This window comes from Narcine bancroftii, chromosome 3 (assembly GCF_036971445.1).
Source record: "Narcine bancroftii isolate sNarBan1 chromosome 3, sNarBan1.hap1, whole genome shotgun sequence".
Taxonomy (NCBI): Eukaryota; Metazoa; Chordata; class Chondrichthyes; order Torpediniformes; family Narcinidae; genus Narcine; species Narcine bancroftii.
This window is the reverse complement of record NC_091471.1, coordinates 352817946-352843231: the sequence shown is the minus strand read 5'-3', so window position 1 is coordinate 352843231 and position 25286 is coordinate 352817946. Positions and strand designations below refer to the sequence as shown.

At 39.0% G+C, this 25286-nt stretch overlaps 1 protein-coding gene across 2 annotated transcripts in view; it reads right to left on the bottom strand.

The window, feature by feature from the left end:
* The window catches only part of ern1 (endoplasmic reticulum to nucleus signaling 1), a 98084-nt gene that overhangs the window by 52973 nt on the left and 19825 nt on the right, over positions 1 to 25286 (bottom strand). Inside the window, exons 1-5 of one of the 2 annotated variants that reach the window (XM_069929809.1) lie at positions 20630 to 20728; positions 18788 to 18905; positions 13572 to 13605; positions 4786 to 4858; positions 4269 to 4341 (exon numbers count right to left, since the gene is read on the bottom strand). In XM_069929809.1, the coding sequence (XP_069785910.1) occupies positions 4269 to 4341; positions 4786 to 4858; positions 13572 to 13585 (160 nt within the window). In that variant the 5' untranslated portion in view covers positions 13586 to 13605; positions 18788 to 18905; positions 20630 to 20728. Of the gene's footprint in view, positions 1 to 4268; positions 4342 to 4785; positions 4859 to 13571; positions 13606 to 18787; positions 18906 to 20629; positions 20729 to 25286 lie in introns of those variants that run through there. The other variant, XM_069929808.1, reaches the window with a different exon arrangement.

The window sequence follows — 25286 nt, the reverse complement described above, 5'->3', positions numbered from 1 at the left end:
AGTTTCTCTTGTGTCTTGGTGTGAGCTTGCAGGCGCCTCAGATTGAAGAGACTGCCATCCGTGCGGTACCAGATGTAAACAGCGTCTTCATTGTTGAGGTCTTTCATGTCTTGTTTCAGTATTTATAGGAAATAATTAAACAAGGACAGTCAGCACAGATTTGTTAATGGAAATTTTTCCTGACCAACAATTTTTTTTAAAAAGTCATATTGAATGACAGTGTGAGTGGAAAATCTATACACTCTCCCTATACTTTCCATACAATAAATGAGGCCATTTGGCCCCTCAAGCCCATGCCACCTTTCAGAGCATTCCCATTTACCTACTCGCTTCCCAGTAACATTTTCTCCCATGGTTTCCAATCTACACCCCATTGGATTCACTTCTATCCACAAGTACCAGGAATGATTTACAGTATCTAATTAACCCAAAGACCCACAGGTTTTTGGGATGTGGAAGGAACACACATGTGGTCACAGAAGAAACAGAACTACACACCCTCAGCACAGAAAGTTGCAATCAGCCCTGGGCCACTGACCTGTGAGACAGCTGCAATGTGTGCACTGCCCCCTGTGGTATTCGAGGACGCAAGTCAGTATTGGCCAAGCTCCATATCGCAGATTGATCAAGAAAGTGAAAGCCCATTGGATTCAAGGGAAAGCAAGAAGTTTCAATAAAAATTTCCTCAGTCATGATGGGCTCTGGGGTCAGCACTTGGGTCTTCACATTTCATGGTGTACATCTTGAAGCTTGACAATACCCACACTGCAAGTGTGATTGGTGGTGAGGAAGGAAGCTCTGAGCTGCAGAAAGGTTTCAATAATAGAACATAACGGCACCATATAGGCCCTTCAGCCCACAGTTTACATACATGACATCACATGCAACCCGGAGATTCTTTTTCCTGTGGGCGAGGCAGAAGTACCTCTCAATGGTAGAGCAAAACTAAAACTGTACATAACATATGTAAACAAATAAAGAAATGTAAAGAAACTGACAGTGCAATACAGAGAAGAAAAAAAACCCAAAGTGTGAGAGTCCTTAAATGAGTCCCTGATTAAGTTCATTGCTGAGGAATCTGATGGTAGATAATGTCCCAGCCCCAGAGAGCAGCAGCAATCATCAAGGATCCACACCACCCAGCATACTCTCTTTTCTCGCTGCTGCCATTAGGAAAGAGGTATAGGTGCCACAAGACTCACATCATCAGATTCAGGAACAGCTGCTAACTCTCCCATCATTGGACTCCTCAACGACAAGCTCAATCAGGGATTCATTTAAGGACTCTTGTGCAGTTTATTGATTTCTTTTCTTCTCTGAATTGCACAGTTTATTTATATTTCTTTATTTCTTTACATGTGTAAATTGAGGACAGTTTTTGTTTTGCACTACTTACAAGTGGTGATTCTGCTTCGCCTGCAGTAAAAAGAAATCTCAGGGTTGTAGATGATGTCATGTATGTACTCTGACAATAAATTTGATCTGGGCTTAAATCCCTGAAAGTATCAGGGCAGTAAATAAAGTTGTTAAGAAGTCATTTGGCCTGGTAGAGAGGTCATACTTGACCTGTATTAGTTTGACTACATCCAAAGCCACATGTATAAATCTGTTAACTATACTACAAAGAGGATATAATTAAAGAATATGATTGGACTAAATATTGCAAAAGAGACTAAATGCTAGTGTTGGAGAATTACAGTTGTATGTAGAGCCAAACCATACTGGATTTGTGTTCTTTAGAACAAAGTGAATAAAGTTAGGAGAAACTTCAAGGCCTATGGTCCTGAGCAGAGAGGTCAATATCTAGGGGAATAGATTTATTATTTGGTAGAAGAATTAGATATAAATTGAGAAAGAGATTACAGCAGAAGAGATTACAGCAGAAGTGATTACAGTAGAAGAGATTACAGTAGAGTAGTCTGAAACTCACAGCCCTTGAAATGAACCCATGTGCAGGATTGGGAACTGTGCTGGAAAGTGAGATTCATCTAAAACCGTGCATTTTCAAACGTTTTCTTTCCACTCACGTAGCACTTGAAGTAATCTGTGATTAGTAAGGGATTACTTCAAGTGCTACGTGAGTGGAAAGAAAACGTTTGAAAACCCTTGTTTTCATCGTCCCTAATTGACTCGTTATGTGCACGGTTTCAGAACTCCAAAGGAAATGGGCCAAAGGCAATTATTCTCAAGTAAATATTTCAGAAACAATTGGGTCAAGAGCAGTGGTTCTCAACCTCTTTTTCCCACCCCCCACCCCCACTCACTTACCACCTTAAGTAATCCCTTACTGAGCACCTATGGCATAGGGATTACTTAAGGTAGTATGTGAATGGAAAGAAAAAGTTTGAAAACCACTGATCTAAAAGGACAAGGTATAACAAATGGTGACCTCATGATTCTACTAACTCTTTCCATTTTTCCAATTTCAGGCAAGTCACAAGATGAGAGGGCACTTTCAACCAATCCTGCTAAAACAGAAATGATTATTTATGGAATGGTACTGAGTACAAAAGGTATTCCTCACCAACTTATTTATTCATTAAAAACACCGACAGCAAACCACGACATTTAAGATCTAGTTCAGTTTGCATGTTCAGCAGAAATACGACTCCCAGTCTGGTTTTGAACACAATCTTAACATCTATAAATCACTTTAATGAGTTTATAAAGAACTTACTGTACCTGGTCTAATTACATGTTTATCTATTTAACAGTCATTATCCAAGCCATCTCTTGTCAAGTACTTTCTACAAATACAGTGCAACTGGACTAGAAGAGTTTGAAAGCCAGATATCTCGATAACCTCAATGACTAATTGATGGCAACCAGGCAAACAAACACTAGTTAACTTCTGCAAACATGATACATGGGCATTTTTGGAGCAGTATACAACTCACTGATAAAGCAAGTATTTTATCCCTCACAGTTATGAAGTGGCACCTATCTTCCCTTCTTGGTTTTGACTTTTCTATTCTACCAGTCTCTTCGAATGTCAGTTCTCTGCACAGGTAGAATAAAGCCAACTTCCAAATGGTAGTTTATAGTCATCCATCGCAATGCATCAGTGTCAACAATTGGTGTAGCCTCTACTACAGTGTTGCCCCATCCATCTCCAGGATGGATCCCAAATCTGCTGTCAAAGATGTTGACCCTGTTTCATGCCCATCACAAATGACCTCTCTTCTACTCCTAAACACAAGTGTGGCTCCAACTTTCCCAGCTAAGAGAGGACAAATACACAATGTGTTGATGCACGTTAAAGAGCAACACCATTAAGCAAGGTTCAAGGTTTCTTTTATTGTCACATCATAATACATTAAAAATGTATTATTAGCATTGCCAAGCGCCCCTTACAGTACGAGAGAAAGGGAAGCAAAATAAAGTCCCGACAGATTCATCTCCAGCCCTCCTGCAGCTGCACAGAGGTCCTGTTTGATTCATCAGCAATCTGAGCTGCAGATCCAAACTCCAACACGATTAGGAAGTCTTCAGTGCATGAGGCCCCTCTGGAGCCCTTCTTACCTTCAGCACCCACTCTAATCCTGGCTCCGATACCCATTTCCAATGAGCCAGTGCCTTAGCAGCCTGTGCTGGTCCCTCAGTCTCTGAGGCCCTTGCCGGTCTGCTGCCGTAGTCACCCTCCTGTAGGGTCCTTCAGGTACTGAGCCCTCACCGGTCCACTGCCGTGATCACCGTTTTATAGGTTCACCTCCTCTGTTTCTCCCTCTCAAAGGGTGTTGTTTTCCCAGTTTCTGGTGCCCTGCACCAATCTGCTGCTCGCCTGGAGTCCACAACCCCTTGTGGCTGCTGCCGAGTACAGACGCCATCATCTTGGGTACAATCCACACATTTGCAAGATTTTACTTACAAACTGTTGGCTCCTTTAACAGGCCACTTAAAGCCTGTATGGAGCCACCGGCATTAGGACCGAGCGGTTGAACCCAATAGAGTAGCATTGTGTCTCCACTCTTGGGTTTGCACCAGCACTGTTGTTGCAGCAGCTCCAGTAATGTCGTCATCAAGTTCTTTTCTCAATCAGTAGGAATCAAACTGAATTCAATTGCATTTAAACTCAGCTGAAGTTACTAAGAAACCTTTAGCAAATATCAAACACTGTTCTTCCAGCAAAACAAAGATTGTTGGAAGATTTCACAAGGGAAATGCTTCTTTCTATTCAAGATAGCCGCAGGCTTTAACTAATTACAATGTGGATAGGGAGAGTTACATTTGATAGATAGAATGTTACAGACCACTGGTAGCTCACTCACCCATGTACAGAATACCATCAGAACTTCGGCAAGGTGATGCCTGGACCAATTCTGGAATTGTGAAAGGGAGTTTCTGTGGAAGAGAAATTTCAGTAAAGATGCAGTGTTCAAAAGTGTCAAAACAAAAGGAAATAAATCATAGAAAAAAAATCCAATGAAACCAGGCAGCAGATCACACTCATGCTAAAATTGGAATATCAACCATGAACCTCACAGTTCAATGCATTTTGCTGGTTTATGAAGTATCATCCCACCTTCCTGGTTCAGCTCAGAGAAAGTACAATCTCGGAACATTATTAACTATATATGAGAGCTATATCTAATAGGCTAAGGCAATGTTGGTCACATGAAACAAAAAGTATCCAATTTTCTATCACTCACTTTGCTATGTAAAAAGCTAATAAAGGGTTCATGGTATATCATTGTTACAGGGATTCAAAGAGACAATTACACTCTATAGAAACATTTTTAATTCGAACAAACACAGAATCAGAGGATGAAGAAAGTGTTAACTTACGGTGAGTCCTTCATTGTTTTTCCCTCCCAGTGTATAAAGGCTGCCATCATTAGGATCAGGAAGAAATGCTGGTCTACACAAAGAAAATAAACAACTTCAAATGGGTTTCAAAATATGAAGAATAATTAAATACCAGCCTCAAATGGGTCATTTAACTGCAAAGCACACACAGACACATGACAAGATCCAAGTGTTGTAAATATAAAGCCAACAGTACAGAACATGTAGTGTTGAGGGAAGGCTTATTGCAACTAAAGAATGCCTATACTTCCACCCATTAATTTTGAAGGAATTAAGCACAAAAAAAAATGCGACAATACAGCAACACGGGTGTCAAAAGATTCCATAATTTGGAATGGGGTAACTATGGTACATGCAGCAGTAAAACATGGCAATTTTCTTTTAAATGGACAACTTGGGAGTTAAATGACTATTTGAAATTAAAGCAAATTTCTGTGTCAGATTAATCCATAATGATCTGCAAAACACCACAATTTGCACAAGCAATCTGAGGCTCAATTTGAGATAGTTAAACTCCCTACATGCAACTGGAGGCCACTGAAACCTTGACTCAGCCAATTTATTAGGCCTACATCCTCTGGCACTAGTAATGTACTCAGACTGGAAAAATTCAACCACCCAACTTTTCAAGGACACAGGTCGAGATTAAAACATTTTGTTAGGCTGTGCAATTTGCAGTTATCGGATTTAGTAAACATACTGTTGCCCTTGTTAGGGACCATGTTCAATTAAAATATGATGGCAGCAACTTTGAAATTTATTGAACCATGTCATGGATTAATATGTTACTTCCAGAAACTACAATGAATGGAACAATGCTGTTCAATTATTTGCACAACAAAGAACACAGGAGACAATGAGGATTAAACAAGATCTGAAGTTCAAAGGGATAGGTTTTTAAAATGACAGAGGATTCGATTTAATAAGATAGTATTAGCATGGTGGTCATGTTATTAACTATAATCCAGAGAATTTAAAGATAAAACTGCTGGAATTTTGCAAAAACCTAATTGGTTCACTGCTGTTCCTTAGGGAGAGAATTAAAACATCATTGTGGCCTCTAAAAATACACAGCTATCTTAAGTAGTCTTGTAAACTACTCAAACGATTTGGAATGTCTGCAAACTGCAGCAAAAAACAGGAGTGTGGTTATCACCTTCTCAGTGTTCCTAGTCATAGCCACATCACAAAAATAAAGGAGCACTGGAATGAATTTCAGAAAAGAATAGAGGATAAAGAAGGAGGCTGCAGTTGGCAGAACTACTTGTCTCGAGACGAGGGGAGGTAGTAATTCAGTGTGAGAAACAGATCAGGGGAAGTGGCAGACACAACAATAAATGACTTGGACATCATGTAGGATATATGATTAGTACATTTGCAGCTGATGAGATGAAATGGTGCATTTGATAGAAGAGTAGTCAGGCTACAGAATAATATTGATAAACTGGGCAGAGTAATTACAGATGGACAAGTATTTTTTTTTTATATATTTTTTTATTTTCACTCTATGATCCATATCAACCAAAATATGTACAAATATGTACACAGTGGTCTTTTCTCCCCTTTTTTTCCCCTTTCCCTCCCTCCCTCCCCTCTATCCACCCCCCTCCAAAACCCATAAAAATTCAACATTTACAATACAATAAAACCATAAAACAATATCTTCACACAAAGGAAAATAAACAAGAAAAATGTGTCACCTATTTATTACAAACTAAATCTAGTCGTTTTGTCTTCTATTCATTTTCATTCTCATTTTAGGGGATGGAGGTCGTAGGCAAGCTCTCTCTGATATGTTCCATGTGTGGTTCCCAAATTTGTTCAAACATTGTAACTTTATTTTTTTAAATTATATGTTATTTTTTCCAATGGAATACATTTATTCATTTCCATGTACCATTGCTGTATACTCATGCTCTCTTCCATTTACCAAGTTGACATTATACATATTTGCTATCGCAAAGGCTATCTCAATTAATTTTTTTTGCACTTTATTCAATTTGAGGCCTAATTCTCTATTTCTTATGTTACTTAAAAGAAATATCTCTGGTTTATTTGGTGTATTTTTTTTTGTGATTTTATTTAGTATCTGATTCAATTCTTCCCAAAATGTATTTACTTTCGTACATGCCCAAATTGCATGTAGTGTTGTTCCCATTTCCTTCTTACAGTGAAAACATCTATCCGATAATGTTGAATCCCATTTTTTTTATTTTTGAGGAGTGATATATACCCTGTGTAACCAATTATACTGTATCATGTGTAACCTTGTGTTTACTGTATTCTTCATAGTTCCAGAACATAACTTTTCCCATACTTCATTTTTTATCTTTATATTTAGATCCTTTTCCCACTTCTGCTTAGGTTTATAGTTTATTTTATTTTCCTTATCTTGCAGCTTGATGTACATGTTGGTTATGAATCTTTTAATTATCATTGTGTCTGTAATCACGTATTCAAAGCTGCTTCCTTCAGGTAATTTCAAGCTGTTTTCCAATTTATCCTTTAAATAAGCTTTCAGTTGATGATATGCCAACATTGTACCATGAGTTATTCCATATTTGTACTTCAACTGTTCAAATGTTAATAAATTATTTCCCAAAAAACAATTTTCTATTCTTTTGATTCCTTTTCTCTCCCATTCTCTAAAGGAAAGGTTGTCTATTGTAAAAGGGATTAGCGAATTTTGCGCCAATAGTAATTTTGGTATTTGATAATTCGTTTTTTTTCCTTTCTAAGTGGATCTTCTTCCATGTATTAAGTAAATGATGCAGTACTGGTGAGTTTTTATATTGCATCAGCTTTTCATCCCTCTTATAAAGTATATGTTCTGTTACCTTTTCCCCTATTTTATCTAGTTATATCTTAGACAAGTCTGGTTTTTCCCTTGTCTGGTAAAAATCTGATAAATACCTTAATTGTGCGGCTCTATAATAATTTCTAAAATTTGGCAACTGCAAATCACCTTGATTATAACTCTCTGCTAATTTATCTAACGCTACCCTTGGATTCCTTCCTTTCCACAAGAATTTCATTATTATTCTCTTTAGTTCCTTAAAGAATTTTTCTGTTAAGGGAATTGGTAATGTTTGAAATAAGTATTGTATCCTTGGGGACACGTTCATTTTAATGCAGTTTACCCTCCCTAGCAACGTTAGTGGTAATTCTTTCCAATGTTCTAAGTCTTCCTACAACTTCTTTATTAGTGGCTGATAATTTAGTTTGTACAAGTGGCTTAAGTTATTATCTAACCTGATACCTAGGTATTGGATTGCTTGTTCTTGCCATTTAAATGGTGATTCTTTTTAAAATTCTGTATAATCCGCATTATTCATTGGCATCACTTCAATTTTGTTTGTGTTGATCTTGTACCCCGATATTTCTCCATATTCCTTCAATTTCTTATGTAATTCTTTTACTGATACCTCTGGTTCTGTTAGGTATATTATGATGTCATCTGCAAATAAGCTGATTTTATACTCCTTCTCCTTTATTTTTATCCCTTTTATTTTATGTTCTATTCTTATCAGTTCTGCCAAAGGTTCTATTCCTAAGGCGAACAATGAGGGGGATAGTGGACATCCCTGTCTAGTTTACCTACTTAATTTAAAGTGACTCGATACATATCCATTTACTGTTACCTTCACCAACGGTCCATTATATAATGCTTTAATCCAATTTATATATTTTTCTGGTAGATTGAACTTCTGTAATACTTTAAATAAGTAATTCCACTCTACTCTGTCAAAATCTTGTTCTGCATCTAAAGCAACAACTACTGTTGATTTCTTATTTCCTTGAACTGTGTGGATTAGATTAATAAGTTTGCAGACATTGTCCGCTGTTCGTCTTTTCTTAATAAATCCAGTTTGATCTTGTTTTACTATTTTAGGTACACAATCGGCCAATCTGTTTGCTAATAATTTTGCTATTATCTTATAGTCTGAGTTAAGTAGAGATATTGGTCTATATGATGCTGGAGTTAATGGATCCTTCCCTGTCTTTGGTATTACTGTAATTATTGCTGTCTTACGTGAATCTGGCAAGTTTTGTGTTTTTTCTATCTGGTTCATTACTTCCAGGAGAGGAGGAATTAATAACTCTTTAAATGTTTTATAGAATTCTATTGGAAATCCATCCTCTCCTGGTGTTTTATTGTTCGGCAGCTTTTTTAATATATCCTGTATTTCCTCTATTTCAAATGGTTTTATTAGTTTGTTTTGTTCCTTTCTTGCAATTTCAGCAATTCAAATTTAGCTAAAAATTCCTCCATTTTATCTACTTTCCCCTCATTCTCAGTTTGATACAATTGTTCATAAAATTCCTTAATATTTTCATAAATCTCTGTTGGATTATATGTAATTTGTTTGTTCTTTTTCCTTGATGCCAGTATCGTTCTTTTAGCTTGTTCTGTTTTAAATTGCCAGGCTAATAGTTTATGTGTTTTTTTTCTCCCAGTTCATAATACTTTTGCTTTGTTTTCATTATGTTCTTCTCCACCTTGTACGTTTGTAATGTTTCGTATTTTATTTTTTTGTCTGCTAATTTTCTCAATTTCATTACATCATCCCTTTTTACTAATTCCTTTTCTGTACTATCTCCCTTTCCAACTGCTCTATTTCGCGATTGTAATCCTTTTTCATCTTAATCTCGTAACTTATTATCTGCCCTCTAATGAAGGATTTCATTGCGTCCCATAATATAAATTTGTCTTTCACTGATCCTGCGTTTATTTCAAAATATGTTTTAATTTGACGTTCAATAAACTCCCTAAATTCCTGTCTTTTAAGTAGCATGGTGTTTAACCTCCATCTATATGTTCTTGGTGGGATGTCCTCCAGTTCTATTGCTAATAACAGGAGTGAATGATCTGATAGTAGTCTAGCTTTATACTCAGTTTTCCTGACTCTCCCTTGAATATGGGCTGACAACAAAACCATATCAATCCTTGAGTAAGTTTTGTGCCTACTCGAATAATATGAAAATTCCTTCTCTCTTGGATGTCGCCTCCTCCATATATCCATAAGTTTCATTTCCTGCATCGATTAAACCATAAAGTTGGTTACTTTATTCTTTTTATGTCTTTTGTCCAGTTTTATTCAACATTGGGTCCAAATTAAGGTTAAAATCCCCTCCTATCAATATATTTCCTTGTGTGTCTGCAATCTTCAAAAAAATATCCTGCATAAACTTTTGATCCTCCTCATTAGGAGCATATATATTGAGCAAATTCCAAAATTCTGAGTATATCTGACACTTTATCATTGCATACCTCCCTGCCGGATCTATTATTTCCTCCTATAATTTGATTGGTACATTTTTGTTAACTAGTATGGCTACACCTCTAGCTTTTGAATTATAGGATGCTGCCGTTACGTGTCCTACCCAGTCTCTCTTTAATTTTTTATGTTCCGCTTCAGTTAGCTGCATTTCCTGCACAAATGCTATATCTATTTTTCCTTCTTCAATAAATTTAATAGCCTCTTCCTTTTAATTTGGTTATGTATTCCATTAATGTTTATAGTCATATAGTTCAACATGGCCATCTTATATCTTGCGTACACCTCTTTTTCCATCCCCCTTTTTCCCATTTTCATCTCTTAGTTTTCTCTTATTACACTTAATGTATTTAAAACAAAGTATCCCTGCAGTTTCCACATCCACTAATACCTTAACCCCAAAAGTTCCCCCCCTCTCTGAGTTGCTCCATATCCCTTGCAGGGCAACCACAACTCCCCTTTTCATTTGGATTGCAAACATGTTCACAGCATCAACTGATTTTTTAGTGACGGTTATTCCCCCTCTACCCAGCCCTTGCCAGAAAGTCTTTTTTTTTTAAAAACACATATAACAAAGCTCTCTCTCTCTCCCCCCCCTTACTCCCTTCCTTCCCTTCTCTTTTCCCTCTTTAGTTCTTTACAAATACATTATTTTTACATCTTTATATATACTTTATTGCCATTCTTCAATCTTGTTACATCTCTTCATCTCTTCTCGTGTCCTGCAAATGTTCTGCGAATTCTTGCGCTTTCTCTGGATCCGAGAACAGTCTGTTTTGCTCCCCGGATATAAATATTTTAATCACGGCTGGATGTTTTAATATGAATTTGTAACCTTTTTTCCGTAAAGTCGATTTCGCTGCATTAAACTCCTTCCTCCTCTTTATGAGTTTAAAACTTATGTCTGGGTAAAAAAATATTTTATGACCCTTGTATTCCAATGGTTTATTATCTTCTCTAACTTTATTCCTTGCCCGTTCCAGTATATTTTCTCTTGTTGTGTAGCTCAAAAATTTTTCTAAGATGGATCTTGGTTTTTGATGTGCCTGTGGTTTTGGAGCTAATGCTCTGTGTGCCCTTTCTATTTCCATTTCTTCCTGCATTTCTGTCATTTCCAGGACCTTCGGGACCCATCCTTTTATAAATTCCTTCATGCCTGCGCCTTCTTCAACCTCCTTCAGGCCCACTATTTTTATGTTGTTTCGCCTACTATAATTTTCCAACATATCAATTTTTTGAGATAACAACTCTTGTGTCTGTTTAATTTTTTTGTCACTTTCTTCCAATTTTTCTAAGTCATTCACTTCCATTTCTACAGCCGTTTCCCGCTCTTCCACACTCTACTCTTTTCCCTATTTCTGTCATTACCAGTTCTAACCTTTGCATTTTATCTTCTGTTCTTTTCATTTTCATTTTAATTGCATTAAACTCTAATGACAACCATTCTTTTAGTGATCTCATTTGTTCTTCAAAAAATACTTTATCTATATTCTGTTCATCAGTTTTACCTTTTATTTCTCTTCTCTGTGAAGATCTGGGTCTTCTTCTTCCTCTTCTTCTGTGTCTGTATCTGTGTTCATGTCTTCTTCTTCTCTTTTTTTGAGCCCTCATTTTTGTGTCTGCGTCTCTTCTGTTTTTCCTGATGAGCTGCTTGTATCTCTTTGTCAGGCCTCTTCTTGCTGGGTCTCTTGCTGCTGGTCCTCCCCTCCTGGGCTGCTCGTCTGTTGTGCTTCCTGACGTTGATCTTCTTGTCGGTCATCCTTCCGTCTGTCTCCCTTGTCTATTTCATCGCTCCCTCTTCTGCTGGCTTCCTCGTCCTCCAGCTGAGCGCCCTGGTGTCGGGCGTCCCTCAGCTGTTTGCTCTGTGACAGCCCACTCCTCTGCTGAGCTCCCCTCCCACCGGTTTCCTCTTTCTCCTTTGATTGCGCACTGCTCATGCGCGACTCCTCATACATGCGCAGTTGTGCACTTTTGTTTGACTCCGAGAGTAAATTTTTGTAGTGCACCTGCTGGTGGGTCGTGACTCCGCAGGGCAGGTATTGACCTTGAGGGTCGGGCGCTCCTTGTCTCCACAGCATCCTGTTCCTTCGTGCAGGTAAGGCCTTCTTCTATCTTCTCCGGTGACTTTTCTACTTTTTTTCCAGTTGCTTTTACTTTCTCCTTCTTGGAAGCCATCTTCTTTCTCTTCTCTGTATCTTTATCTTCTGTTTCTTATATTTTATTTTTGTTATGCTTTGCTTTTTTGTAACTTTTTTCCTATTTTCCTGGAGAGGGCTGGTTTTCCCGACCGGCCACTACTCCATCACGTGACTCCTCCAGATGGACAAGAATGAGGAGAAGTATTTTGGAGTGCATTAGAAGGTAGGACAGGGAATGGACATTCAGGTTGAAAGGGAGGTGAAGAAAGCTTGTGGGATCTTAGCCCTCATTAGTGAGGACATTGAGTATATGTGTAAGGTGTTGTGCTTTACAATAAGTTGTAAAGACCAACAGCTGGAATAAAGTGTGCCATTCTGGTCGTCACAATATATGAAAGACAATACTTGCACTGGAGCGGATTTAGAAACAGTCACCAGGATGTTGTCTGGGATAGAAAGTTTCAGTTATGAGGTGAAACTGGATAGGCTGGGTTGGCTCACTTGGAGCCAAAGAGAGACCCAATAGAGATACACAAAATGATGATCCATCTATAGCACAGATGATAAAATAAAACTTTTACCATGACAGATGTGTCCAAAACCATACGTTAAAAAGTGAGAAGTTTAGAGGGGATCAGAGAAAGATGTTTTGTCACCCAGAGTGTTTGCAATTTGGAACATTGAAGTGGTGGTGGAGAAAGGTTCTATTCAGAGTCAATGGCCTGAAAAAGAGGCCCTTTGACCCACTCAATTAATGTTTTCATTATACTAACTGTCCACCACATTTTATTCTCCAAACATATTCATCAACAACCATGTATATTCTAACATTCACCTACACGAGAGGCCATTTACAGTGGCCAATTAACCCACCAGCTGTCTTTGCAATCTAAGAGAAAACTGGAGTACCCCGAGGAAAGCCACCTGGTCACAGAGAGAATCTGCAGACTCCACCTAGGCAGCACTAGATTCAAGACTGAACTGGGTCCTTGGTGCTGTGAGACCAGCTGCATATTTCAACATTTTGGAAGTAATTGAAGAGGTAATTGAAGAAGCACTTGAAACACCAAAGAATAGCAGACTACAGATCAAGTGCTAGCAAATAAGATGAGTACAGGTAAGTACGTAATGGGTAGCATGGACAATGAAGACTGAAGAGACTGTTTCTGGGTGGTAGAAATACATCAACAAATCAAAGCACAATCCAAAATTTTACACAAACGTGAAGCATGACAGTTTGCACCAAGATATGGAAGAGCAATGGTTCAGAAGTATAGCCCTGAATCTTGAACACATATATCAGTCAATACCTTGCATATTAGATATGAACAGATAACACACAACTTACTCGGTTAAGTGCATCGGCACTTGAAGCACAGGATCTGCAAAGGACAAGGAGAAAAGGGAGCAAGTTTAAAAATCACACCCCATAAAAAAACAGATTCAAAGGAAAATCCATAACATTCCTGATGTTGAAGCAGGTCCTTTTTTTTAAAAAAAATTCATAGAAGTTACAAAGCCATAGACCCCCTCTCCAAACCAAGATCTCAATCAGAATGGAGTACAAGCCAGCAAACAGGTACCCATTTAGTGAAAATAATTACTGAACAAAAATCATTCAACGTGGTAACTAATTACTCAGTAGGATGTAGGCCACAAGTTTGTTTAGTTCATTTTCCTTGCATCTTTGCATGCAGGACAATTTTTAGGTTCAAATCCTGCTCCAATTCTATGCCAGAATGGTTGCAATACCAGAGAAGAAGGGTACACGTTCAAGTCATGTAATTCAGACAAAAGCCAAGGATCCCATTATAAAATTCCACTATCATTCCAACCAAAATCCTCCCCCTTACTCAGGGCAGACTACTTATTCATTCATCTTGCTATTATTGTCAATTACACATCCATGATTTTTCTCTGGTCAAGTCAGGATTATCTGCTGTCCATACTTCCTTTGGACATTTTGTTCAGATATAGACATGCTTCCATAATAGATGCTTTGTAAACACAAGTATTATTATAACTGCTGCTCAGAGCTAGGATAAAGTCTGGTGTGGATAGAGAAGCAGGTAAGGAAACAGAACCAGGTAAGGAAATAGAAGCACGTGAAACAATTCAAAGTAGACAACGGTGAAGAGACAAATTTGTTTTAAATCAATAATTAATGAATAAATTCAGTTTTATTAGAAATCAGAAGCTGTGCAGTAATAACCAAGATATAATCATACCTATTGGAACAATATGATATACACTGTACTAGATTTATACTATGTACTAGATTGGATGAAGAACACTAACATCAACAGAAGGCCGTTGGCAGCATACAGACTTGGCACTATTGGGTGGACCACTTAGCAGCTGGATCTGAAGGGAAATGTGGGCTGTGATTTAGTGAGTGGATGGGGCTCTATCAATATACAGCAGCCATCAGACAGGTGTATAAATGGTCAGAGTGATCAATTTAACACACTAGAGTTGTTTTTATTTGCACTAGGATTGTTAAATGTTTTGAAAATTGAAATAGCATTGATTCAGGCTTAAATATAGCCAATATCAATCAAAACACAAGCAGAGACATAGTTTTAAGGTACTTGTTAAAGGATCAAGGAGGAGGGAAAAGCCAGTCATTATTTTTCACCACCAAATGAATCCATCAAAAAGGGATAATTATGATCCATTATTTTATTTTCCAAATCAACCTTCATAAGCATTTCTGAATCCAAAGCTCAAATATTACTGTATCTTTCAGATCTAAGGTTTTAATTCAAACCTTTGCTTCAAACTGAAATCTCCCTCAGTACTGTAATGCATGGTATAGTGTACATGCAGTTGATACAATTAAAGGGATAGGCAATTCATATTTTGGTTTGTTGTAAAAAACCCACTCTGGAGTTTGGCTCTGTGGAAATGCCAGCATTACCCTTCTGAATGCAGGGACACAATTCTTGGATTCATAGAGTTATACTGCATGGAAATCTGGTTCTGCTTAATTCATGCATGTCAACCAAGTTTCCCCATCTACATTAATTTAATTTACCTGTAGTTGGCCTTTCCATCCATGTACCTGTACAATGTCTTAAATGTTGTAATTGTATCTACCTCGATCTCTTTAATTTCAGTTCACTCCCTATTTCTAACACATACCAATCAACTGCCTTTCCCAACTCCCCCCCCTCACCCTATCTGTCCATCATTCTCACTCCTCCCTGGTTCACCGCTCTTCTACAAGCCCTTGTCAGACCCCTCTCACTCTTGTCCTCATTGTACTAGCCATTTCCTTTTGCACTTTCAGTCTTGAAGAGTTCCAATTCAAGACATCTCCCTCCAATGCTGCTCGATCCGTTGAGTTCCTCAGATTCCAACATCTTCAGTTCACTCTTGTTTTACTAGCAATGCTGGTGGGAAGATTGGCTCCAAGGAAATACAAAGACAACATAATTATTTAACTGTAGAGCCATGAGGCATGGTGCACCAAGTCTGTAACAACTGTGCTCCTTTCCATTTCCAATGGTCTACTGATGATATAAATACAAACCACAGAAATGGGAACAGCTAGTACCCACAGAATGTAATTGTAACAATCGATGATTTTAGCAATGGACAAGGGAAAACAGTCAAAAGTTTCAACAAACAGTTGAAGATTAAATGCAATGAATGTCAAGAAACAATTCAATGTTTAAACTGGCAGCTTTAAATAGATGTTGGCTGTGGGCAGTTGAAGGTCAAATTTGTTTTGATAAACGCAATTTTAAGTGAAATGAACTTGTGACTTCCATTTTCCAGAATACCTTGTTCCATGAAGTTCATACGTATCAGATGAAAAAAAACCTGCTCAAACACATGAAATGTACATTGGCACTGTTCCAACATTTACGATTGGATAACAAACAAGCGTCATTCTATGGTTACCGATGGCTGTCCTGATTACTCAGTCAGCTTGTACTCGAGCACCTATATACACTCACTGTCTGACACACTTTCACTTTATTCTGGCATCATTTTGCAAAGTCTTAAAATTGTACATTTTACTACCAGACTGTCATATGTGAAGAAGATAATAGATATTTTTAATCAAAGTAACAAATAATAGTTTCATCTCCCAAACCTTACCCATTCCAAAAGCACTAAGGAAATAAACTGCAATACCAATAAATCCCTTCTGCACCATACCCAAGCAGGGTAACTGTGGTTCACTGACAGCAGCTTGGAACATGAAACCAGCATTACAACTTGCCCATAACTGCATCCCAACTTCTGCTCCTCTGGTGGAAACAAACAAAATTACAGATGCTGGACTCTCAGCTAGTTGAGCAGAAGCTGAGGAAAGAGAAAAAGCTTGATGGAGCAGGGAACTAGGAAGGTCATTATCAATAACATTCTCTTTCTGCAGATCTGCTCGACTAAGCTAAATTCTTCTGCCATTTCAGTTTCAATTCTGCTTCTCAAGTGTTTTTTTTTTAAACTAGACATTTTTTTGGAATCTAGGCATCACTAGCAAGGCTTGCTGTAATTGCCCACCCCACCTGCCTCTTGAGAAGGCAGCTACAATAAAGCGTCTTGCTGGGCCATTTTCGGGAATATTTTAACGGTCAACACCTTGCAAGTGGTGGAATATGGGAGGAGTGGAAGGGCCCGAGTTACACATGGGGCAGTCTGGGTAAAAGTGACTATGGGAGATTTCCTCCTTGAGGATCATTCATGAACCGGATGTGGCAATCTTTGCTAAAAGTAGTTGCCTCTATTTTCCCCAAATAGCAGATTGTTAACTGAATTTAAATTCCACACCTGCTATGGTGAGATTTGAACTCCAGTATTTGTATCCCACTATCCTCATCTCAGCCACACCCCAGCGTGGCGCCCCCCCCACCCCCACCCCCACAGCCACTCACAGCAGAAACAAATTCAGAACTTAACCACAATGTGATGCCTGCTTTCTGAATAGTTACTCTCAAATAAGGTTGCCCATTGAATATACTCATCACTCCAACTTGAAAGTCACATACAGGTCAACTTCCATACTTTTTAAAAAGATTTTATTTTTGTTTTTTTTCCCTAATAAATACATATAGAAAAACTCTCTAATATTTTTACATTACAAATAAACAACCCCTCCCTCCCTCCTCTTTTTCACCGTATAAATCCACACACCATCAGGACTCATATTTACGATGACCATCAAAAATTCTATATGGGGAAGTCACTTGCAATTATACTATAGCAGCATTTATAATTATAATTGGGCCCCTATATCATCCAAACATGTTTTCCATATATTAATGAATCTCATATTTATTCTTTTTTATATGTAATTTTTTTTCCAAAGGTAATCAACTATTTATCTCAGCAGTCCATCGTACTATGTATAGAGGGGAATCAGATTTTCAAGTAATTGCAGAACATTTCTTAGCCCCTGCTAAGACTATTTTAACAAATGAAATTTGGAATTTAGTTAGTTTATTACTTAATTCAATGAAGTTGCCTAAAAGATAAAGTTCCAGGTCACTCGTGAAGGCCACCCCTGTTATCTTTGTTAATATTTCAGTAATATCCTGCCAGAAAGGTCTCACCTTCACACAAGATCACACAGAATGCAAAAATATTCCTATTTCTATCCCACACCTAAAACTCATTTCTGATATTTCAGATTTTGATTTATGCAACTTCCATGGTATGAAATATTAATTGTGCAGAAAATTCTATTGCACTAATCCATATCTTGCATTTATAATTAATGTCATTCTATCCAAACACCAATCACACCAACATCTTTCCATTATTGCAACACCTAGATCTGACTTCCATCTCTCTCTTGATCTCTGTAAACCTGGTTTCGCACTTTCATTCTGGAGAGCATAGTACACCTTAGTTATAAAATTCGGTGTATTCCCCAGCCAAATCGTTTGTTCCATTTCACTAATTTCAAGCAGGGCCAAACTTGGCACACATCTTTCTCTTAGGAACAAGCTTAACTGGAAAAAATAAAAAGTCCCATTAGCTACTCCATATTTATTTCTTAATTATTCAAGAGACACAAGAGATCCCTCCATATAACAATCATTAATATATCCTATTCTGTTATCATGCCTTGAATTCAATATTTTGTTACCCAGATTCATAGGCAGCCATACATTTTTACATAATGGTATTCTTAATGATATACCTGCTTTTTTCTCCCCCAATACACTTTATTTATTTATTGCCATATTCTAATCATATGTATTAATATAGGGTTATCTGTCTTTTGTTATTAACTTAACATTCCACTTATAAATAAAGTCCTTCACTGTTTCTTCTACTGAATTCAATCCCATTCAGATCCAAGAACGGGGAATGTCTTCTTCAAAAAAGAATGATAAAAATCTTGCTCAAGCTGATAAATAGTATGTCTTAAAGTTTGGAAGTCTAGGTCCTCCCAATTTATAGTCACACCCATCAGTTCGCCAATCTACGTAACATGCAATCTCAAGCAACCAGAAAATTCACTTACCTGGCATCTACCAACCCCATAGGTATCGGATAACGGGGGTTTTTATTGTACATTGAAAGGATGAATGCGATACTTGCCTTCTTTCAGGGTCCACTTGATTGAACCTGTTTGTTTGCTGACAGCGTGTAGACTTCCATCCAGGGTAGAGATAAATAGTAGTGTCTCGGGCAGCACTGTACCTGAACTTCCATAGCACTGCAAGATACAAGCATAAAAATAAGAATAATTCCCAAAGTGGCTGTAGAGCATAGTATCCGCTGCAATTCCACTCACTGGAAAACCCAAAGGATCAGTAGACATTTGCTTCTGGTGCTTTTAGAGCCATAACTGAACCAAAATGGGATGACTTCCTCACATGAATATTACTATATATTATAATCAAATTTTTTGGACTACTTTTTCAGACCAAATAAAGTAAGGGGGGGGGGGGTGGGTTGACTTTTACATGGGTCATCCTTTTGACAGTGGTAAGTGTATCATTTAAGGTGTCTGGAGCTTGGATGGCCAGGAAGAGGATCTGCGCCTGGGAGCTTGGATAAGCGGGCGATCAGGGCGAGGGTCCGCTCTCCTGGTGTTAGGAGTTCTGGTGAGTGGGCAGCTGAGACAAGGGCTTGGGGAGCTTTGGTGGGTGGGCGGCCAGGGCAAGGGTCCACTGATGGGGTGTCGGGAGCCAGCTGGGTAGGTGGCCAGGGTAAGGATCTGCAGTCAGGGTATCAGGAAAATGAATGAGCGGGCAGCCAGGACGATAGTCCATGATTGGGGCATCGGGAGCTCCGATGACTGGGCAGCTGGGGCTAGGATCCGTTGTCGAGGCATCGGAAGCTCGGATGGGCAGGCGGCCGGGGCCAAAAATACGGAGGAGGGTGGGGTAGACTATCACATGGTTCATATAAACCCAATTTTTGGGCCAAAAAATTAAAAAAACGGGGGTTAACTATGACACAGGATTGACAATTACACTACAGGTACACGATCCTTTTTCCAGAACCCTTGGGGGACAGTGTGTTCTGAATTTTTCTGGATTTCGGAAAGCCAGATTTAAGCCGACCCGAATTGTGCTGCCATATCCACCCCCACCCCCTTTCAGTCGCGCTGCCGTCTCACCTCCCCCCCCCACCACCCACCCGACTCGCGCTGCCTGTCTCTCTCCCCACTTGCTGAATTGTGTACCTGCACTATATGTAGTGATTGTTATTCAAGTACTGCAGTCCCATCTTCAAATGAGATGCATAGCACGAAAGATGTCATTTACTAAAGTATTTTAAAAGCTGTTTGGCATGAGGAGATTGGATCTGGGAATATAGTTTCAAACATGAAAGCCATCGCACAACTTGGATTTAATCCAATATTTATGAAATCTACAACTCAGTTTCAATTGTAAATGGATCCTCAGGGATGAGTTCCAATTAGTAGTAGACTATAAGCACATGTAGTTCTTTTATAAACCTCTGATATACCATTCTTCCTCCAAAAAAATTGTTAATTAACAATGTTGACTGAAATTTGGGAAAGGTGCCAAATCCAGCCATCAGGGTGAGAGATCTATTCAGCAATAACCTCAGGAAATGCTTCAAAGTAGTCTTAAACAGAATCCATCTATTCTTACTTTGATTTCTAGTCACAACTAAGTTACCCAATACAAAGTTTAAGACTACCAACACTTAATACTGTAATTTAGCTCAACAGATTCTCACTGAAGAGCAAAATGCCATAAAAGGCAGACAAATGTGTTGATATATTGAGTCCATGTCTTTCTTTACTGAAACCAGTCATAGAATCACCCCAGTTTAGTGTCCACTTGTTTCAGTGAATTCCATTTCATTATATAGCTTCTTTAATTAAACATTTAAATTCAGAGTATTATATGCAAAGAATCTTGCAATGCCTTTTTCTGCATTATGTTCAAATTATATATTTACCTCCGTTCTTGAAGCAACATCTGAAATATCCTCCCCACATTAGTCAGCCTTTTCCAATATGAAGATAGTAATTGGAATATTGTGTTCAGTTTTAGTAGCTTCATTATAGGAAGGACATGGAAGCTATGGAGAGGGTACAGAGAAGATTTACCAGGATGTTTGCCTGGACTGGAAAATAAGTCTTATGAGGCAAGGTTAGCAGACTGGGACTTTTCTCTCTGGAGCAAAGAAGGATGAGAGATTACTTAATAAAGGTCTATAAGATTCTGAGAGGCGTAGATCAGGTAGACAGCCAACACATTTTTCCAAGGCAGGAACAGCAAACAAAAGAAGACATCTGTACAAAGTGAAGGAAGGAAAGTTTAGAGGAGATATCAGGGGTAAGTTTTTTTTAATATAAAAATACACAAGTTGTGGATGCCTGAAATAGAGGGTTTTAAGGAAGGAAGGGTTTAGTTTTTTTTTGGTAGGAATGTCGGCACAACATCAAGGGCTGAAGGGCCGGTACTGTGCTGTAACGCTCTATTTGGTTTATTCAGACAGTAATGCCAAAATCTGATTATCTGATCAATCTCATTCAATTTAACTGTGGGATTTTAATCCATACAATACTGATTAGCAGATTTTCATAGATTTCATGGAAGAGAAGCATTTTGGGATGTATTATGCCATCTAAATGCCAGTCTGCCCATTCTTTGATAAGCAAATAGAAAATGTTTTTAGTTCAAAGTTCAGATTTATTATCTGAGTACATATATCACATCAGAAAACTAAAGGCACTCCCTGAAGATTTTGTAAATTGTTGTTCAAAGTACAGTACCTACACACAGCTCTTCTATTATCAATTTTGTGCTTTTGAATTGGGACCAGCAATTTTGCTTCCTTTAGGATCATAGGAGTTTCCATAGCTAACTACCTGGTTCAAAATTCAGGCACACAAAACTTCACCATTTGCTTCTGCTTGACAATGCACACACATCTGAAGACTTCAGTTCAGTTCTGCGAACAGTCAGTAAGTTAAAGGAAGCTGGATCCATGATCTCATAACCCTATCCCACTTCTCTGCAAGCTACATTTGACCAGCACTTTACTGCATGCTCGTGTTTGGCACTGTGAGAAATAAATGCCCCCAGTCATTTTAACAGTCAATGATTGGGTAATATTGCCATCAGTTCAGCAGTAAATAAAGGTGGATCAATCCCACACAGTTGCTGCCTTCCTTGGGAACCATCTAGACTGATCAAGTCAAAATATTAAAATCAAATTTTGAAACTCAAAAGCAAAATGAAATGGAGGATTACAATCTCAAATAGAAACAGGCAAGAGGAGTAAAGCATGAAAGCCTGCAGATGCTGTGATTCATCAGGGCTCAAGCCCAAAACATTGGTTATGTATCTTTATCTTTGCTATATGATGTACTTACGTCAAAAGCAGAAATCTAGGCCCTTTCAAACTGCAACACCTGGGTAACTCTCCTGGGACCCAGGTGCGATTACTGGATCATGGATGCAGGATGCACCTTTCAAATTGAAGATGAACTTGCCTGTTAAATCGCCCCTGCGATGACATGGTAAGTGACATGCTACACACTCATGGGAACTATCAGCCGTCAGTCTTCCCCCCCCCCCCCCCCCCCCCCACTGGCCGTCAGTAACTACCCTCATCATCAATTGCTGCCACCCACACCCTGCCTTTGGCGATGTGCCGCTGCTGCGAACGGAGGGGGAGGTGGTTCAACGTGCCGCTCCAGTTCGTAGTTACAGCTCAATGCAGGAGTCTGGGAATAATGGCCATCTTCCTTACCCATGATCCCCTACACTGCTGGAACCGCTCTGGCATTTGCAACAGTGGCACATCGCGGGTGTCCCCCCCCCCACTTACCCCCCAATCATGGTTTCCACTCTCCCCTTTCCCCCTGATCGCCATCCCCCCCTCTCCCCCCTGATTGCAGCCCCCACTCTCCCCTCTGATCGCAGCAGCGGCACCTCAGCCAGGGGGGTTCCCCTGTGATGCAAGAGTAATGGGGTCGGCCATTTCCCCTTTCAAACCATCAGACCAGGATGCCCGGGTAAGTTTTACTGGGTTTCCTGACTACCTCTGAGGTAGGACCCTTTCAAATCACCATATAACAGGGTCACGAACTGTGCTTATTGCCTAGTTAACCCCATTTTACATTGCAGTTTGAAAGGACCTATTGAGGAGCCATCTAAGAGTAACACTCATTCTAACTAGTTAATGCTGTTGGAAATATACCAGCAGTCTTAACTACTGAGGAGTGTAGTCAATTTGACCAAATATATTATGTGCTTTAGCACTTTTATCCTAAATACCTAAAAAAAAGTCTTTTAAAATACATTACCTCCAATGAGTTGCAATAACTAAGCAAACTACAATTGTCTGATGTAAAATATGCTGAAAACATCCAAAACTACTGTTTTCTGTTACTGTGAATAAAAGGTAGATAGTACAGTTCAGAAAAAAACAGCTCAAGATAAGCAAGATCTCTGCAGCTGTTCCCTCCAACTAAACTAAAATAGATTTCTCAGCTTATATTTAGTGCACTTGGAACTTACCACTCACTATACAAAGCCAAGCACTTCATTTCCTCAATGGTAATCATGCTTTCTACAAATGAAACACCAGCCTGTTCACACCACAAATTAGCCGCTAACAAGAAAAAGAAACACCCCTACGTGCACAAGGTTTACACAAATCATGAGCCAGCAACTCTCGAACCTACATCAATGTTCCAGCCTACCTTCCCCATCATTAATAGCAATTTTATTAATTAAAAAAAACCCAGAAAAATGGGAAAATCTTCAAAATAAAATTCACTGAACACCACTAATTGTATGGTATAATTGCACAGCCGATGAGAATTTCTTCACATAAAAAACACAGATAAAGCATTTTGCAGGATGGCAAGGCTGTCTTACTTTGTTTGTACAGAAATGCTGGAAGAACTCGGCCACTTTTGCAGCGTCTATAGGAGGTAAAGATACATTACCGATGGATCAGGCCTGAGCCCTTCCTTCATGGGCAAGTGAAGATAGACATCTCTTAATTAAAGGGAGAGGAAAGAAAGGGTGGAAAAGTTTTCAGTGTCATGTCAAACCTCCATAAACTCCTGAGAAAGTAGAGGTGCTGATGTATTTTCATTGTGATGACATTTGTGTGTTGAGTTCCGGAAAGGTCCTCCGAAATAGTGATTTCCAGGAATTTAAATTTGTTCATCCTCTCCAACTCTGATTCCCCACCCCCATTGATCACTGGATTGTGCACCTCTGGTTTTTGCCTTCCAATATCCAGAATCAGCTCCTTGGTTTCGGTGACATTGAGTGCACCACCATTCAGCCAAGTTTTCAATCTCCCTCCAGTATGCTGATTTATCACCCCTTTTTATACAGCCCACTTATCTCCAAATTTGCCTTAGTTGATCTTGAATGGAATTCTTCAGCCTCCCCCTTCCCCAGCCCAGATCATCCACTTGGTAAACTTGGGTTCATCTAGGATCTGACCACATACTACATCACATATGTTTCATCCAGTCCTACAGATGTTGATGGAATATGATTTAGTAAGTCACATCAAGAATCACCCATCTGCTCACTGATCCATGCAAATTTTTAGATGGTACTATTGTTGTACTGAGCCACGCTTTCATTAGTGTAAAGTGAGTAGAGCAGGAGACTAAGGATGGAACCCTGTGGTACTCCAGTACTAATAGAGATTGTAGAGGGGATGTTTGTAACAAATCTTCATTGATGGTAATCTGGAGGGGAGGAAATCCAGGATCCAACTACACACTGGTGTATTGACACCCAGATTTTGGAGTTCGCTGATCAGTTTTGAGAGGATGATGGTGTTGAATACCGAACTGTGTCAATAAAGAGCATCTTGATGTATGCATTGGTGCTGTCCAGATGTTCCAGGGCTTTGTGTAGAGCCAGTGAAATGGCATCTGCTGTCGACTTGTTGCTGAGGTAGGCAAATTAGAATGGATCCATGTCACCACTCAGACAGGTGTTGATGTGCTTCAACACTAGCCTCTCAAAACACTTCATCACCGTGAATGTGAGAGCCACTGGTTGAGTCATTTAGCCAGGTTGCCATGCTCTTCTTGGGCACCAGTACAATTGAAACCTGTTTGAAATAGATGGGTACCATGCCCTACCAGAACAAGATGTTGAAGATAGTCATAAATATGTTGGTAAGATGGTCAGAACAGATTTTCAGTGCTTAGCCAAGAATGAGCGGACTCGATGCTTTCTCTTCGATTCCTTCTCCTGAAGGCAGCCTGCACGTCATCCTTGGATACTGACAGTAGAGGATCATCAGGGGGCATGGGGGCACACAGTAGCTCTTCATTATTCTGTTGGTCAAATCGGGCATAGAAGTTATTGAGTTCATCTGGGAGTGAGGCCTTGCTGTCTTCTACTGCACCAGATTTGGTTTTGTAGCAGGTTATGTCATTTAGACTCTGCCAAAGCTGTTGGGTATCCTTTGTTGTTTGTTTTCTAATCCAGTATCTCCACTGCACCTGGAAGATGGCTTTTTGTAGGTTGTACCTGCTTCTTGTGTAGTTTTCTGTGACTTAAATGTCTGTGATCTGGCTCTCACTGGGTTCTGGATTTCATTGTTCATCCAGGGCTTCTGG